Source organism: Triturus cristatus, chromosome 9, assembly GCF_964204655.1.
Source record: "Triturus cristatus chromosome 9, aTriCri1.1, whole genome shotgun sequence".
Lineage (NCBI taxonomy): Eukaryota > Metazoa > Chordata > Amphibia > Caudata > Salamandridae > Triturus > Triturus cristatus.
The window spans coordinates 365,489,176-365,508,474 of NC_140592.1; the positions used below are offsets into that span (position 1 = coordinate 365,489,176).

The 19,299-nt window shown below is 41.1% G+C and overlaps 1 protein-coding gene across 2 annotated transcripts in view; it reads left to right on the forward strand.

Moving 5' to 3' along the window:
* Positions 1–19,299, forward strand: part of TEX264 (testis expressed 264, ER-phagy receptor) — a 570,054-nt gene that overhangs the window by 176,308 nt on the left and 374,447 nt on the right. For both annotated transcript variants that reach the window (XM_085625159.1, XM_085625160.1), the window contains one exon: positions 1,386–1,607. In XM_085625159.1, the coding sequence (XP_085481285.1) occupies positions 1,386–1,607 (222 nt within the window). The remainder of the gene's footprint in view (positions 1–1,385; positions 1,608–19,299) is intronic.

Consider the following 19,299-nt stretch of genomic DNA (forward strand, 5'->3'; position numbering starts at 1 on the left):
TGTACTCTCCCAAGCTGTCAGCGACAGGAGAGACGCAGCAAAGTTCACTATTCAATGCAGACTTGACACGACTGACTCGCTAGGCTGAGCAGTTTCTATGACAGTGGCCCTTAGGCGCCATGCCTGATTGAGGACGATTTACTTTTCGGGGGCTGTCTAAGCTTTGCTTAAGGACATGGCCTTTGATGGCACCTGTCTCTTCGGAGACCAGGCAGATTTGGTGCTCCAGTGCTTTAAGGATACTCGTGTTACGGCTAGATCCTTAGGCCTCTCTGCTGCCCCACATTCACCTCAATCAGCCTTTCGCTCCTTTCATGGCTATGGAAGGGGCTGCCAGATGCGCCATTCCTGCCCAGCCACCGCTCCGTGAATGCTTCTAAGCCTCTGCGTGGCCGAGGGCGTGGTACTTCCGGACGTCATGTGTCAGGTGACCAGCGGACTAGTCAGTCCGCCACCCCCCCCCCACACACAGCAACAGCCTCCAAACTCTCCTAGTTTGCCCCTTTACTGCCATGGGCACTCAATTGACAGCAGGATTCACGATCACCAGCCCCACTGGCAGTCCATAACATTGGAAAGGTGTGTTTTGCAGGTTGTCTGAAGGGGTTACTCCCTCCCCTTTGAGACTACCCCCTCTCCCCATGTCACCATCTCACGATCAGCTGATGGAGGATCATCTGTCTTTCCTCCACGAGGACATCACAGCTCTCTTGGCCAAGGGAGTCATAGAGAGGGTTCCGGTGCCTAAAGTAGGCTGTTGTTGTCATTCCTGTCACTTTCTGGTCCCCAAAAAAGACAAGGGTCTTTTATTATGCGAGTTATATATTTCTATGTTTTTGTCTTGTATTGATTGTGTTTCTCGATTGTGCGGATCCTATCTTAGAAATAAATCTCCTTTCACTGACTGACCTCTTTTCACTGCTCATGGCCATAAGTCCACAATTTTGTCTCATCTATGAAGCTAGATCTAGGGCAAAATGGTGAAGTGACTCAACACTGTTTTCTCTAGTCTGGCGCATTATACCACTGTGTATTGGCACAGCCCATTTCTTGTGATTTGTGGAGGAAATGAGCAAGTGTATTGGACAGACTCCCCAGAGGTGGGCAGTGAAACGTGCACGCTTCTCCTGCACTCGGCAATGTTTTGCTTCATTGTGGTAATGTCTTTCATTTGAAAGCTTGAAGGAGGATACTGTCCCCCAAGGTTTATTTTCAGTGGGCTCTCATGTAATGGATGAGTTGGTAAATCCCTGGAGCAAGGAGCCCTCAATCATCTGCAGACACTTGTATATTTCTTTCCCCGAAGTCCAGATCTCTCCCCTCTGATTTGTTCAGCCTCTGTCCCGCCAGCCACTGACTCCCTCTCTCTATCTTGCCGTTCTCAGGTGCCAGTCGAGAGGTGCCGCTACCTGGTCGGCACCATCATTGGAGAGGGCGATGAGAAGCCCAAAGAAGACTTGGTCAGCCAGTTCGAGAAGTTCGGCTTCAACATCATCACATTCCCGGAGGTCAGCCATGCAGTGACCAGTACCTTCCCCTACACCACTCCCTTCTCCATCCAACTCGCCACCACTCGCGTCCACTCCGCCCTCAACGAATACATCAAGGTAGGTGCCTGCAGCCCCTGTTAATTTACAGCTGTGATAACCCTAACTTCTGTCACTTTATCCATCGCCAGAGATGTTGCTGTTTTCCTGTTGATTGGTTGAGACTCTTGTGTTTACATTAAACCTCACAGTAAAACTGCAGTGCCAAAGTCATCATGCTTAGCAGTGTGTTGCTTGGTGTTATTCATTCATTGTTGTAGTTAAGATCTATGGACTGTTAGCATCAGCAATTGACTCTGCTGTGTTCTAATTTTGGTCCAGCTGGGCCTCTGTATATTGTTTGTCCTCAGAAACCTTTCTCTTCCGCTCCTCAGTATTACCAAGGCTCATCCCTTCTCACAGCTCCAGGCATTGGGGCAGTCTTGGACTCTGCTGATGGATGCAACAAACATTGACCATGGCATATGTGGTCCTCTCTCTCTCTGTTTTATCCCATCTGCCCTACCGATGCTTCACATCATGTTTACACCCTGCGACAGACCTGGCATGCAGTTGTTTTGTTCTCAAAGCTTTAAAATAGCCTCCTGCATGCCTGGGCTGAGGAGATGCCTAAACTTAATGTCCGAGTTGTCTTACAGACTTAGCTAGAGGTGCCCGTCTTACACCTGCCATTATCTTCCCTCGCGATTCAGTTAACTTGTCTACATGCAGCAACACTATTGTATCCTATGATGAATATCTTGATTTTATGTCGGCAATGCCTGTTTAATATTAACTCGTTATTTCATAAAATGATTTTGTGTTGTGGGCTTAGTTTATTCATTTATGTGAGAAAAAACACTTATTTTATTAAAGGACAAAAACAAACTTAATTTTTTTTTTTAACTAGCTCTTTATTTGCATTTTTGCACACTAACATCTACATAAGTGTAAGGGCATCAAGAAAACAAACTGATCACGTCTTATTCGACTGTCTAAATGCGCTGATTCTCCCAGGACATCACCAACTAGGCAGACAGTAGTTTCCAATAATTAGTACATCACAATTAGGGCTCCCAGTTTTATGGTATTTATTTTTTTAACATTTCTGTCTGTATTTATCCATATTTATTTTTGGGCCATCTTCTTGGTATTTGTCCATATTTATTATGTGTTCTGCGAATAAATGGAGTTGTAAAATGGTACATTTCCATATTTATTTAACTGATAAACATGCACTCACACTTTGCTGCCTGTCGCGTTTTAGAAATTAAGCAGCCATATAAAGCAAAGCACTACACCTACAGGTAAATATCAGCATTATAATACAAATGTATGTTAACATAAGCCTGTATTTAGGGAAATCTCAACTTATGATTAACTTTCCATGCTATCTATCTGCTCGGCTTCTGTCCTGGAAATCACAAAAAACAGCATGGAGAGTCGCCCACAAGAAACACAATTTTCTGTGTTTTTTCCCTTTTAAAAATAAATACAGACAGAAAGCACATTGTTTTCTGTCTGTATTTTTCTGTAAAAATCAGTAAAAACGGAAAACTGGGAGCGATAATCATAACGCATTGGGGGAGTTGCATTAATCGCTAAATTACACACATCAAACCAAAGTACCAAACACAGCTACACAACATGCTAAGTGGTGAACAAAAGAGGTAACTTGGCATTCAGGGGTTCTATATGTGAAGTAGAGATTCAGGTTCTGTAGTCATCTGATGGCGGTGGCTCTCTGTCGTGTGGGGTGTCCAGGACTACTATGGGATTGAGGGGGAGTCACGCGGATACTAAAAACAAACATAATTAATCAAATAGTTTGGATCATCATACTTACCGTCAGGACAAGATAACATTATTCAAAAGGTGTATTCATTAAAGTGAAGGCAGGGAAATGGGTCATCATATAATGTCAAAAACTATTCTAGGTATGGCCAAGGATGCAAAAATGAGTTCTGGTTTCCACTTGGCCTCAGCTGTATCATCCTTCATCTCTGCCCAGAGTATGATCGAGGAACCGAAGGGCAGCGCAATGCTGCTGTTCCCATTGCATTGGTCCCCATGGCAGAGTTTACAAAAGCCATACCACACATGGGGCAGTAAAGCGATACACCCAGCGTCCAGGCTGTTGGCACAACCTACACGAGGCCTCACAGACGGCCATCCACGGGCAATGCTTGTGTGGGATCGTGGCAGCCTCATACAGAGAAATCATGGGCACCACGCTAGAAGAGAAGATGCCTCTTGCAGACTCTACCATTTTTCTCCGCTGGTAGGGAAGTAAGCCCGGGATGGGAACAAGATGGCGGCCACCGGGCCGTGAACTCTGCCTATCGTCCCAGAGAGGGGCTTTGGCTGTGGGACTGCAGCCTCGTGCAACAAAGGGAGCAATACAGACTGTGCTAGAGGCAGAGGCCACCCCCAGGACCTATGCAGTACGTGCACGTTAGTCCCAGTTACAGAGAACCCCATCTGGCAGGACCAGCGGCGGAAGGGGGGGGGGGTCTTACAGACAGGCAGCCAGCATAGATGGCAGCCAGTGGGGGCAGAATGAAATCTTTGCCTCGTCTTCTCTAACTTCAGTGTGGCAGCACTGAGGAGTAAAAGGAGGCCTGGCAAGGGGGAGCTGCAAGACACCTCCCAAGAGATGCATAGGCAATTGGACTTGAGCATCTGGCCCTTTTACTATGGCACAGGGGACTGGCAAGGTGCCTGAAAGGTGAATGGATGGCACAGGGGAAGGACTCCTAATAGAAATTGGAGGGAAGACACAACTCCCCCGTGCTCCCTTTCCTGCCTGAAGAAGCCTGCACCTGGCCCTCCCACTGAACGCTCCCACACAGAGCCATGACGGAGGACCGAATAAAGGAACTTAGCATTAGAGATATGCTGCAGCAAAAATCCATCCAGGAAGCGTAACAGGGAGGAATAGCACAAATTGTGTGTGAGATGGGTAGGATGATTTGGCCCAGAGTGTCACCAGATCATTTCTCCTGCAGGAGGTGATGAAAGGCGAGATAATTGCAGTCAAGAATGAACTTAAGGGCGAGCTGAACGAAATCTGTAGAGGATGGTCTAAGAAGTATATAGATCACGCAAGGTTTGTGGAAACTGGGATGCAGCGTATTAAACTGAACATGGCCTTGTGCCAAAACCAGACTCAGGTTCTATTATATGAGTCTGAACCAATATGTCCTCGGTAACTTATTAAAAAACAGAATTAACTCACGCTCACGACCCACATCCTCAGAGTACAAACTGTTAGTTGTAAATTTTTAACTTTGTCAAAAAATTGAGTGTAATAATTGGTTGATACTTGGGAAGACTTAAAGAGAGCATGCAAAATGTGGCCCCTCTATTGTTCTTCCTATCACATCCTGGTGAACCAGTGTTGAGAAGGGGTAAATGGAAGAAGCTATTTTTGAATTACCACGGGTCTGTGGATTTAATCTAAGTTTGGAAAGGAAACGTACCCTACTAACTAATTGTCTTGGGGTAGGAGGTGGTCAAAAATTTACCGGAACAAGAAGTTAATGATGCTCAAGGGCTGTATGAATCTGAAATTTTGTTGAATAAATTGATGCACATTACTTCTAGAGAATAAATACAACTCTAGAAAGATTTAATTTCGGAAGAAGGGTGCAGAAAGTCAATGAGGAGCATGTTGAAAGCTTTTTCAAGCAAATTTGGATCTTGTGTGTGGAGAGAATAAGAGACCAGCCCAATTTATATGTAAATCAGATAAGGGAAGAACTATGGCTCAAAGATGAGCCACCCTTGTTTAGCTGAGTGGGAGAACTTAGAGGAAAAATGAGTCATACAGCTGATGCCACAGCGGTAGAGGTTTGTGCTTTGCCCTTAGACCCTGATAGAATTGGCCTATCCCCAATTGTAATATTTAATTTACTTATAAGTCCCTAGTAAAGTGGCATGACCTGTGCGCAGGGCATGCAAGTTAAATGTTACTAGTGGACCTGCAGCACTAATTTTGTCGCCCATTTAAGCAGCACTTTAAACATTTCTCTGCCATTGCAGATTATGTGTGTAGTTTTAAGCTGCCATTGCAACCTGGGAAAATTAGCCTTTTGCCAGGCCCAACCCTTCCTTTTAAATACAAGTTTGTTGCCCCTAGCTTAGGCCCTTGACAACTCAGAGGACAGGGTTCATTGTATATAAAAAAAAGTAGGACATGTACTTTTACATGTTTTGGTAGTGAAAAACTCTCAAATTTGTTTTTCACTACTGCAAGGCCTATCCCTCCCATAGGCTAGCATTTGAGGTACCTTATTACATTTAAAAAGAGTTACTACCCAAATGGGAGCAGGTAACCAGTTCATCTTTGGTGCTTTGGAATTGTAATTAAAAATCCTCTCATGGCGAAGTCGAATTTTAAATTACAATTTTGAAAATGCCACTTTTAGAAAGTTGGCTTTTTCCTGCCTTAGCCATTTAGTGCCTGCAGCCTGTCTCTGTGTCACATGAATGGGTGTAGCTGACAGTTAGGTGTTGTGGCTAGACAGCTACACACAACAGAGAGCTTAGGTGTGCCTGGATGGGCCATCCCTGGCAGGATGGGAGGGCGGAGCTGGGCAAAGCCATACTTACAATTGAATAGGCTGTGTCCTGCTGCCACACAACGGACTGCATACCCCCTGTAGCTAGTCTGGAGTCAAGGCAAGGAAAGCAGGAAGCCTGTGGATTTCAAAGAAAAACCTCTCTAGAAGCTTCTCCCACTTCAGAGGCAGGCCCAGGTATAAATGCTGGACCCCAGACACAAACTCTTCGATACATTTCTGGACCTGTGGATACTCTGCCATGAAGGACTGCTGTGTTACTGAATAGTCTGCTGGACTACTGCTCTAACGTACTACTACATGTTGTGCTGACCTGCTTCCCAGTTGCCTGGGTGAGAAGGACTAGACCTGCATCTTTTGAACCCATGACCCCAAAGTGATTCCAAGTGCTAGTTGGCTGGCCTCTTGTCTAAAGCCTCGGGGACAGAAGGCTCCAACCAGCTTGAACTCAGCACCTGGACTCTGCCATTTGTGAGTCCTGTCCTGCTACGTAGTGCCACCCCAGTCATGGACCCTTGGAAGTGGGCCTGAAGGTGCTCTGCTAGCCCATCTGTGGATCTGACGCATCCTATTTCAACTAAAGCTTGTTTGCTTCATTCACTAGTGTGTTACCATTCAGGTTAAACCGTTTCACCCCATTACTTTTAAAATCCACAAGATGTCACTGGTCTTATGTAAGGATCTGATAATAAATAGGTTGGCCTACCATTGCAGAAGGAATATCATCAATTTCTTGTAGTTAGAGAAGAGTTAGCAGAGAGAGATAACTTGCTGTTTAGAGGTACGATGTTAGTAGTGCCCAAGTAAAAAGTAGAATGATGTATTTTGCCCATGAAAGCCACTATGGCATTTTTAAGTACAAGGAAAGATATTGTGAAGATTTCTGGTGGCCTGGCATTGACTTAAAAATGGTGGGAGTTGTCCGGCAATGTAGGGAATACAATCATAGTGATAAAGTGTGCATTACATACGTTCCTCCCTTGATTTTTAGAGATTTACCCAAAGGCCTGTGGGAAGAAATTGGGAATTACTTCTTGGGTTCTTTGAAAAGGGAATGTTCTTCTCAAAGGAATGGTCTTAAATTTGCAGATCCTAGAGAGGTAGTGGAAATATTTAATAATGCAGTCAGGACATATGGTGCTCGTAAATGGAATCTGAGAAGAGTGTCTTAGATAGATAAGCATGATAATTCCACAAGTAGAGCTAAGGAGACTAAGCCCACATCAAGGGATCAACCTGATTGTGAACAGAGAAACATGATCGGTGTATTCGCAATTCCTATCATAAACGTCCATGACGCTTATTTCCGAAAGAACAGACTTGTGCGAAGGAAAATGAAGAATTTGCTACATTCCTACTTATTTAAAGGATTACGTAGTATAAAGACATATTGTTTACATGTTTTAGGGGTGGTCCTAAAGGGGTGAATTGTGTTATTATATGTTTATTTGTTGGCAATGCTTCTTATTTAAAAAAGGAAAGATGTGTGGTGTGATGTTTGGTCTTTCACACTGTTAATACCTAATAACTACATGAAGAAGAGTTCTAGGGATCAACACTTGGAAGAGCCAAAGTGGATGAGGCGGTAATAAACAGCAACTATGCTTTACACCATGCATGCATCTCATCTTTAAAAGAGATCTTTCAACTGTCACCTGCAGTTTCAGTAGCACGCTACACTTGAGGGAGCAGAGGAACAAAGATAAGAAACTGACATCAATATGTAGGAGTGGCGCTTTTATGTGTCTTTACCCCGTCACTTCCAGGGAAGTATGGAGTTTTCCCGGATCCACAATGCACCACCCATTGTCACACAGAAATATTGCTGAGAACATTTCCTGGATCCAGTCTAGAGTCTGGAGTTATTCCTAAGGTGAGGAATCTGCAGTTAGAGTATCCACTAGAAAGAGCATTACCAAAGATAAGTAACTTGTTCTTAAGGCCTCATCTGATCAGTACTGTAAAAAGTTCAATTTGAAGCACATAATGTTTGGTCTATGGCAAGGGACTAAAGCAGGGGTCTCCAACCTTTTCTGTAATAAGAGCTACTTATGCTCAATAAAAATCATCCCGAGGTATTAATATAATTATTGTTGTAATAACCTCATCAGACAAGATTAAATTGGTGGCCCCCTATGCAAAATTACTGGCAGACGTCACCTTAGTGCAGGGATGCCAGAAATGATCACTTCCGTGTATCAGGCAGGTTTGGCACAAGCGGTGTAAAAATGACTGTCAAATTGCAATACCTTTACCTGGGTAATACATAGCAGGCATAGCTATAAACCCTGGCTTCAAGGAAATGATATTAGTGATGAGTTTCACCCAGTGCCCCGTGATTCATCACATAAATATCAGCTTTAAATATATTTTGGAAATTCAACCACTTTTCTCCAAACACGCTTTTGAGGTCTGAAAATACACATATTTTTGTCTCAGAGGCACTGTTTTTAATTGTGGTATACATCTAGTAATTCAGCCAAGCAAAAGCATCACATTTCGTAAACTGGACTGTACAAAGAACTTACAGGTAGCCAGCCGCGGCCCATGTAGGTAAGAGTGGTGGGGCCGGGTTGGAGGGGGGGGGTTGATTTCGACAGACAATGACAAGGGGAAATTATTTTTTTATTTTTCCCTGGCCATCGTCCATTGAAATCCCCCCCCCCCCCTCTCCCTGCCAGCCCCACCGCTCTTACCTGCATGGCCCGCGGCTGCAGGTAGCTGGAGAGCTACCAGTAGCTCACGAGCTACTCGTTTGAGAAGCCTGGAGTAAAGGGATGTTGACTTCTTGGGCTTATTTTGTTTACAGGGATGTAAACAACATTAGTCTAGACACCATTTAAAAAGGAATGTAAAAAGCTTGACCTCCTTTCCTGGCACTTTGGAACAGAGGGATGTGAAGTAGCAGCAGATCGGTACATTTCAATGACCACATGGGAACCCGCTTCCTCATTTGACACCACGCACCACTGATGCTTAATGTACATGACCTTAAAGGGGCATCTGACATTAATAGGAAGCTATTGTAACTTCTTTAGGAAAGTATTTGCTGAGCAGAATTTGAGAACTTTTAGCATCAGTATAGCTGCTACATTCTGAAGTACTTACATTGTAGTCGGGGATTCTTTAGTAAGACCCAGATAAAGCGTGGCAGAAGCTAAACAAAATGGTAACTGACAAACAGCCCCCATCCAGCGTTGGAAATAGAAAAATCGTTTCCAGCAGATGCAGTTGGGAAAAGGAGGACAAGAAAGAAGCACCATGTAGTTCCAGACAAAGATGGACTTCAAACTTAAACCCCAAGTTCTAATCTGTATGAATTGAATTAAAACAAACTCCCAGTACAATTGGCTAAAAAGCAAACAAGGGCTTTTCGGTCCTCCAACCACCTTAACTGCAGATTGGAGAGTCTGCAGAATACAGGAGCCAGAAAATGTTGTCATTATCCCCGTGACTACCCAGTCTGCAGGTAGAAATCAAAGGCATCGGTCCTCTCCTCACCACTGTATTCCAAACTTCAAAGTTTCCAGACAACTACATAATTGTGACAAACAAAATTCAAATTGATGGTACTTTTCCTCTTCAGTAGCAAAGATAAGCACTCTTGGCCACTGTGTAAGGAATTCATCATCTATTTCTTTCCACTTTCACTGCTGCACTCTCTTTACACTTTTTATATTTTTAGAGACAGCAGCTATATCACGCTATCCTTCCTCGTAAGTTTTGATTTTTAGGTCTTCTTCAAAATTGTATTTGAAACCAGCCATATTTGTAACTTAAATATCTTCCAGTCATATTGGTAGCCTTCACATTTTTGGGGAGCCCTGAAGGACTATATGGAGCCGAGAATAGAATCTTACTTTGCCCAGAAGCCTTTGTCAGATATCTGCCTGTCAAGAAAATAAGCCTGTAATTTTTTTCATATACAGATACATCATTGGGTATGAACATGGGTGTTTTTCCTATTTCTAAAACCCTCTGGACAGTTCCTATAGACCAGTTTCAACTGCTATTGGTTACTAATGAGGGTGCGTGATAAGGTGGAGGTGTGGCCACCTAGCCTGTTACAGAGATCCGGTGTACACAGCTTTGGTCACATCTTTTACATATAGTTTTCAGTACCACCGCATGTTTGCAGGCTTTCAATTTATTTAAAATTTGAAAAGAATCCTAGGATTAGAAGTACAGCTTTGTTTTCACTGAATAACAAGATTACAGCAAAACAAAACACAAACGCGACACAGAAAGACCCGTATCGCCTTGGATGTATCTGCAGAAAACAATAAACATACCAAAACACCGGGTGGGGTAGTTTTTAGTTTTTCTGGTATCCTCACTACCACTCCATCCACAGTTAACAAATACCTGCACGCACTTGCCCTTTGGCAAATATATTGCTCATCACAATAGCAAGGCTGTTTTAAAGGTCACCAAAGTTAATGACTAATAGCAGAGTGCCACTAGCATACAGATGCTCATTCCAGCCTGCATATCTATTACTGTCTAGGGCAGTCTGCTGTACCCAAACCTCAGATGACCTCTTCCATTGTAGAGAACTTCCTGTGATGAATTCATATCCATACTATACATGCACAAAATCTTTTAACTTGTTGCAGAACTCATTGTGCATATATATGGGTGGGTTCATGGTAGATGGAACTTGGGTTTGTTTATTACAGTGCAATTAAAGTGTGATTGCAAGATAAGACTCTATACCCAACCAATACTGAGCTGAACGCAGTTTTGGCACGCTTCGTGCAAGTGCACATTCAGTATGGCGAAGGGCCTGCCACTGGAGCTTGGTTTGTAGATGCACAAATAGCCAGGGCGAAAACATCAAGTCTTACCTTTCATCAGCACTCAAAATGGGAAAAAAGCACTTTAATAAATTTCTTGTTTTATTGATTATTTGTCATTCATTTTATGAAACACACCTTGCTTAAAAGAAAAAAATCACCTAGATGTTTGCTAATGCTACAGGGTCTTACAAGTGTTAGAAACGTGCTACAAATACTGCTAAACTAATACCGATTTCATATTAAAGTGACTATATGGACATATACGAAAAATATATATTTTGAGAAATAAAGAACATGAATTTATTACACATGCCATCATTACTTCTTCAGATGTTCTGTGTTGATTTGGAAGATATTGAAAATGTGGCAGTGTAGACCTTCTGTCAGTTTGGAGATGTTGAGTGACATAAGTCACGGTTGGATTTTTGCATTTTGATCTAGGTGTGTAAGCTTACTAAGGAGACACAAGAGACAGAAAGATTTATAATTAAGGTGGAAAAACAAAAATGCTCATTAGACATGAAATGTTGCCTGACTATAGTTACACAATACAAAAATAATAATATACCAACACAGGTTTTGATGCTAAAGAACATCAAAGAGTGTTCCAAATTTTAAGCTACAAAAACACAAACTACACCCCCACAAGATCTGACATTCCTTATGCTAATATTTCTTATATAGAATTCACTAAATTCATAACAAAAGTTAAAAGTAGTTATTAGAGACAGGTGGTGTAAAGTTGATACAGTGTGGGCGAGTTGATACAGTGAGCCCTTCACCAGGGTATCCTGGGTCTTCACCCGAAGCCCAACAAGAAGGAGGGTCTCCAGTTTGTTTGTCACCTTACAGTTCCTCTTGAAAAGAAGTATATTGTAATCCACTGTATGTGGCACCAGCCGCGGTCCGTGCAGGTAACAGCGGTGGGGCCGGGTGAGGGGGGATTTCGATGGACGATGCCGAGGGAAAATTAATTATTTATTTAATTTTCCCTCTGCATCCTCCCTCGAAATCCCCCCTCACCCGGCCCCATCATTGTTACCTGCAAGGACCGCGGCTGTGTAGCACCCTGGCCCGTTCTTGATCCTGTGATTGAAGAAAGTGGTTGCTGGTCAGGAGATTTGTATATGTAGAATTCAAGCTGATGACAAATGAATGGTTCGTCTGGGTGTATGAAGAGAGATGCCCTCATGGGTGATTGATGACCAAGATTAGAAATGTGAAGGATAATAGCGCCCTTATTATACTAACTGGAAGAGGTGTATTGTTATCGGCCCAGGCAAAGACTTTAGTTTGCTACCTGATTTGATATTGATGAGGTGGGAAACCACAGTTGACATTATTGATGTCTTCCCTGAGTAAATATACGATGTAAAATGTGTTGACTTTATTATGCTGCCCAGATGTACACAAGTGTTGGGACAACTGTTTATCTTTGTCCTATCGTTTGTTATAAAATAATAAAATTTGTTTTTTTTAATAAATTGAATCTAAGACTATTTATCTTTTTCTATGTCTGATCCTATTTTTCTGGTCAAAGTTTTCTGCTAAATCCCCTTTTCCTTCCTCGATAGACATATTTTAACAATTTTTCCCAGACCCGCTTGATATCCTTATAAATACCAATCTATGTTCAGGACCACAGACGATATCTGATCATCAAAGATTTTCAAATCCTTGCTGTCTGTTCATAAACTCCAGCATGTACCCCCTCCAATTGAGGCTAATTTGTAACACCTCATCTGACAAAATGTTGGGTACATCCGATTGGAACTATCTCTCTAAGGGGCACATGCATCAAGCAAAGGAATTGTGATTCCTTAATAGCCATTATTAAGGAATCGCTATTAAGGAATTGCTATTCCTTATGCATGTAGGTTTCACAGAAAAAAGAGCGCTTCCTACACATTCCCTATTAGCGAATCGCAAATTGCAATTCGCTATTAGGGAATGCTTTCCCATTCATTCCCATGGGCCTAGAGGCCCATGGGAATAAATGGGAAAGCATTTGCAATTTGCGATTACCAAATTGGTAATCGCAAAATGCAAATGCAGTTCAAGGGTGCCAAAAGGCCACCATGATGCACCCCCAAAAATTGTATTTGTGCACATGTGGCGCACACACATGCCCTAAGGGCATGTGTATGCACCACATGGCACTTAGAAAAATGCAATTTTGTGCATTTTTCTAAGGAATTGCAAATTACCATCAACTTGAAGTTGGTGGTAATTTGCGATTCCTTAATGCAAAGTTGCATTCTGAGAATGCTTCTTGCATTGCATTTAGGGAATCGCAAATTGCGATTCCCTAACTGCATTCGCAAAATAGGTAATCGCAAAAATTGTGATGACCTATTTTGCGAATGCCTTTAGGGTTGATGCATCCCAAAAGGCTATTTACCGGTTGCAAAGGGGCCGATTCTGTGAATCGGCCTGTTTGCAACCGGTAAATAGCTTGATGCATGTGCCCCATAGCCTTTACAAGCATGCACTAGTTGATTAATTCAAAACATAATTAAGTCCAATAATGTTTTGCACTATTCATTAACTGGTGTTTCTACCTTTTAAAGAGACAGTTAATAAATGTGTTAAAGATGTATGACCTTAGACATGAAGTGGATGGTGGTGATGGCATATCCATGGTCACTGGTCCTAATATCTTTCATACACTACAGTTTACAGACATCCAAGATAGAGGGGTAAGAGATTAGATATTCTTCTGACTGACTTTGTGTTTATAATATATTTTACACATTTTAAATTTAGCGTTAACCACTCCCTCTGTGGTGTGCAACCAGCCTAGTGGTGTCAGGCCATCAATCCCCACCCGTTTGTTCAAAATTTGATTTTATGTATGCTATTCTTCTATTTCAAATTGTTTTCATTTTGTATGATGTTTACATTGTAAAGCGCTCTGATACCCTTCCCCGGGTCTGGTCCGCGCTAGAAAACTCTAAAAATAAAATAAAAATAAATAAAATAAATCTGACATAAATATCATCCTAAATATCATTCACAAACATGTCACCTAATGGGATGATATTTTTGTATACAGTAGATAGGGTACAATATTTATGTCAGATGATATTTCTGTATGGAATATTCTGACAAACACCTCTATATGTTTTACAAACATTGGGTGTATCTCCCTTATTTATTGTTTACTGATTCTTCTTAATCAAATCCAAATGTTCATTTGGACTACAGCCGCACGGCACACAGGGTGCAGCTTTTTACGTTAGCCAAGCTTGGGATTATTGAGAAAATGTTTTATTGATTATCTGCCTTAATAGAGCTGTAGACGTGCCACAACCAATTAAGGATTTCCCATTGACCACGGATCAACCTTTCGCCATCACAAGGAACACCCTTCTGTTGTATGTTTCTATCAAAGCCTCTCCTTTGAAGGAAGAGTATTTGAACAGTCACATCGTATAGGTGTGTTTTTTCAACTTATGGGTCGATTTATCCTAATTGCGACTCACTTGATAGGCTGGTTAACTAAACCTGTTGAACTAGAAAGAGTTTGTTAATTTACACATTTTGTATATCGATAAGGAAAGGCAGGGGTTTGGGTTGGTAAGTTTCCTGGTAAGCTATTGTGTTATTGATACACTGATCTAGTGAATTGGTAGAATGCTTCCTGCTAATCTCAGCACCAGGGGCCTAGCCCTTTTTAGGTCTGGCGTTAGACAAGACCTTTCGATTTTACTAAAATTATATGTATAATATACTGATGTCCACGGTTTTACAGTTATCTATCATCATCACTTGGTCTGTTATTGTGTTATTCACATTTTTCATCCACTCACTGAAGCATACAGCATGTGGCAGTGGGTCAGCGCATTGAAGCCACTAGCTAGCCTCACTGTCAATGAAATTATTCTGCTCTTTCACAAAAAGCACATTCACACACCAAGTAGTTCAATTAAGGGCCAGGGACTACTTTAACAAGGTGTGGTTTTTGACACCAAAAAATGGGTTTGCTATTAGCCAATGTTTTGTTTGGATTGATAAGAACCAGCAGTTTCCCCCCACAAAATTTTGCAAAAACCATTACAAAACAACCGTAGACAAAGCCAAAAGGCTGGTGGCCAACACCAGACCTGTTGGCTTTGCCCGTGATTGTTTACAAGAGAATTCGTAAATAAACTACCAACCTCCTCTGAGATTTGTCTGCCATTAGTGCATGTGAATTTCATTAGGTGCACTTTATTCATGACTCATTTACATATATTTATGTGAGAGACGTGCAGCCCTGTACCACTGAACAATACACTGTAATAACTTCATGACTGCTAACAGCAGCCTGGAGACCGAATGCTGCACAGAGCCGTCACTAGCGCTGTAGAGACCAAAACAAGCAGGGTTGCATGCTCTTTTTAATGCCCCAACCAGAAGACTGAAACACTGCCTGACTAGTTAACACTCTAACAATTGATAGGAACATCCTAGCTACAACCCATGCCAGGTGCGGTTTGTAATCCATCAATAAAACGAGGGCTCTACACTCTCCCTTTATAGCATAGGGTTGCCCTCAGTCACACTCTCTGTACAAATTGTTTTATACAGGTCTAGAAAGAATTCTACAGCAGCTACTCCTAGGATTGTGAGTGAGGTGATACTGCACCACTGTCCACGCCCACGCAACAAATCTCTGTACACCTGTGTTTTGCTGGTCGGCATGTGGACTCATTTATTAAGAATCGAAACTGACTTTGTGATCTGTGCCCTGACAGGCTAACACATACAAGCGCAGGAAACTGAAAACTGAGTGACAATCCACCACAGATGCAAAATCCTGATAGGGAAAAACTGATCCAGCGCAAGACTGGGAAAAATGGGGAATAACATTTACCGATACCCTCCCTGCGTCACAGACCCGACGTCACACTAGCTCATACACACACGCAGTCATTGGTGGGGCCCATAACACCAACACTTACACGTCTCTTTCACGAGTCTGCACACACAGGAGGGATGATTAATTCAAGCACTGGACATGTGGGGGGAAACCTTATAACCTATAGGGAGAGAAAAGTTATTTTACAAAATATACATTAACATCCTTCACCTATAGATCCCTAGTCCCAAACATCAAGGCACTCCACCCACTTGGTCAATGGACCAATTTAGTTGGATTGGTTGATGGTGATTTAGAACCAGCTAAAACACATTTTAAGACTCAGAATCCTTATTTTTCTTAATAAACCACAAACTCATATTTCTTGTTAATCAATATTTGTTTATCTAAATTTTCATAATAACTTGTATTTGCATTTATTTCGTCAAAGTTTAGAATTTCTAGATTAATTCAAGTAAAACGCAGAACATCATATTTACCTAATCTGGCTATTTGAAGTCCTCTAATTCATTGGCTCTGCATAACCAAATTTTGTCGTAAATTGTCCGAAAAGCAGGCCAAAGCTCAAAGTTCTTTGCTCAGCACGTTACAGTCCCAATTTCTCAAAGGACCAGAAATCGTGCAAGCATCTATCATAGCCCGTGGATTTAGAAAAAGTTCGCAGTCATCAAGCGGTCGGGCAGCATCTGGATCATCAGGAAAGGTGTCACGAACAAAGTCATGAAAAGGAAGATAGGGAAGAGCAGCCTTTTTCCTCCCTATTCTACTACCCTTTTTATAATAGATCAAGTCAAAGAAGATACAATTTAAAAATTTAGAACAGTTTTGATTGGCTGGTCAAGATCGTCTGACTTATATTTCCAGATTTTCAGTACAGTTCGAGGGGTGAGGTCATTGGTCAGTGAAAAGTCGGCTTGTTCCGGTTTACTGTAAGGTTGATTGTTCTCCTGTCTTGGTGGATGTCCCGTTCTCCATCCTTGACCGGGGACATGTCGTACAGAGGTCGCTACGAGGTTTAGGAGATTTCTCGCACATGCGCAGCTCACTCCGCGCCTCATGAGACAGTGGCTACTTCGGCGTGTGGTGACAGCGGCCATTTTTGATTTAGGCCCAAATGCCAACTTAAGCAAAACAAACACAAAAGAGTAATTAATACATAGAAATAATAGATCTAATGATAACCCCTTACTAATCCCTCTATGTGCTTGTATTTATCTAGCAGATAGCAACATTTAAAGCCATTATATTCACCTTTACGATCCAATAAGGAACACAAACATCACAAAAGCAACATATATCATGCAGTATTCTATTACCACATATACTATTGTTAATATGCGTACAGATTTTAGTTATAAAGGTTATTTAGCCATGCAAATAGCAAATCCCATATGTAGTTCAAGTTTTAATAATGTTGATTAGTATACATGCAATACTCGTTTAATAATATTATAATTAATAGATTAATTAATTCGTATTTTCATGCACAAATAGAGGAGGTACACAAAATTTTGCACTACCTGCTCCATCAATCCCCCTTTTGGTGATTTTATCACCACAATACCTAAAATGTTGTACATTTTATAAATAGAAGATGAATTCATTGATTTTTAGTTCACATTTCTGTTTTCCTAAATTCTTCTTCTCTTGCTTTTCTATACATACTATCTTTCATTTCTTCTCATTCTACTTCTTCAAATTCTCTTTCTCGTCTTTTATTCGCTCTCTTTTTCAAAGTTTCTCTTTTTAAATTTTTCTGTATTTTCTTTCTTTTGCAACATAAGCATCCTAATCTTAAAAATAATACAAAAAAAATTACACAGGTTAATGGAAATAAGATTTTACCAATAAATGTACTACCTAATTTTAATAGAAAATCTTTAATAGTAGATAATTTCTTTCCAATTGTTTCCCAAACACCTTCAACCTCCAGTGGTGCAATTTCCTCATGCAAATCAGTTATATTTTTAATGTATGACTTTAGATCTTGACTTTCGTCAGGAATGTAAGTACAACAATGTTGAACTTTCAGCATTCCACAGACTCCACCCTCTTTTGCCAAAATTATATCAAGGGAAGTCGATTTTGCATTACCATGGCACGCATGGCAACCATTTCTGTATTTACCAATAAAAATCCTTCAGCGGTGCTTGTTGATAAGCGATCCACTACTGTTGAAAATGTTCTAATTTTGTGTGCATTCAGAGATATTCCCACTGCTGGTATCAATGCTCCGAAAATATCTCCCACAATTTCTGACCAGGACTCTCTTTTTCTACGTGTTAGTTGTCTACCTAACTCATGTACACCATCTCTTCCTCTTCCCACATGAAATATCTTTGGGAAAACCAGGCCCACGTAACATGTGCCAAACCAGTGATCTGGTAAGCGATAATATGCTTTGTTCCCGCAGATAAAATATAATCCAGGAAAAACGGGATCATTTCCTCCTTTAAATCCCCATCCACCCATGATTCGATATGTATCATGGCAATCACTGTTACCTACAAAATACTTATCATATGCAGTTTGATTCCTTCTAATACACAACTTTCCTTTCTGAGGCCAAGCAAAAGCCATTGTTGGACTAGCTTCTCCTTTCAAATGTTTTTCCTTTTCAACATCCCAGACTGTCTTTTCCTCTCTTCCCTAAGATGCTTTCTTTTGCATTTTCAATCTCCTTTCTTCAACCATATCCAAAAACACCTTCTCTTCCTTCTTTAAACTACAAGTTAGATTATTTCTAAATATGGACTCTAATGTTAATTCTTTAGTTTCTAAGAAAAATTCACCTAATACCTTTGCTGGTTTTACTTTATTTAATTTGATAATTACAGGTACTTGTGAAAATATGTTATCTACATTTGAAAAATTATATTCTAATCTCCCTATTTTGTAAAACAAACTTGCTATTACACTACATGTTATTCCATACGTTACTGGGTGGTGATGATAGGTCACTCCCTCAGACACAGATGCAGGTAACTGCATGCAGACGTAGCAGTCCCTTACGTCCATCGCCTTTACATGTTCATACAATAATTTTGAAAATACATTGTTAGAGAAATCATTTATGGACCTGTCTTTATGTAAGTAATTTCTATCTATATTAGTTGGATATACTTTCTGAAACTTTTCTACATTAGTTTTATTCTCACTATGTCCTTCTATTGTTCCTAGTGTAACTTTAAATGAAATCATCAAAGCCAACGCACTCCATAGAAGCATTAGTAATCCTGTACAACAACAACACATTTTGAACCACCTTCTAAGAAATACACATTTAGTTTTTCTATTCTCTGTGTTTGCCATTTCGAAAAATGATCAGTGTCTTTTGACTTAGCCTCTTCTACTTCACAACTAGTTTTGTCTAACCCAAGGCTCTAAGCACCTACTTGGTTCTATCAGTTATGTCCTTTCCAGCTATTTATTGTCTTTCCATTAGTATCACTTCGGTCTTTTCAGTTTGGCATTTGATCGTCTTTCACTTTTCTCTCACTTTCTTGATACAGAACTTCCTAAACATC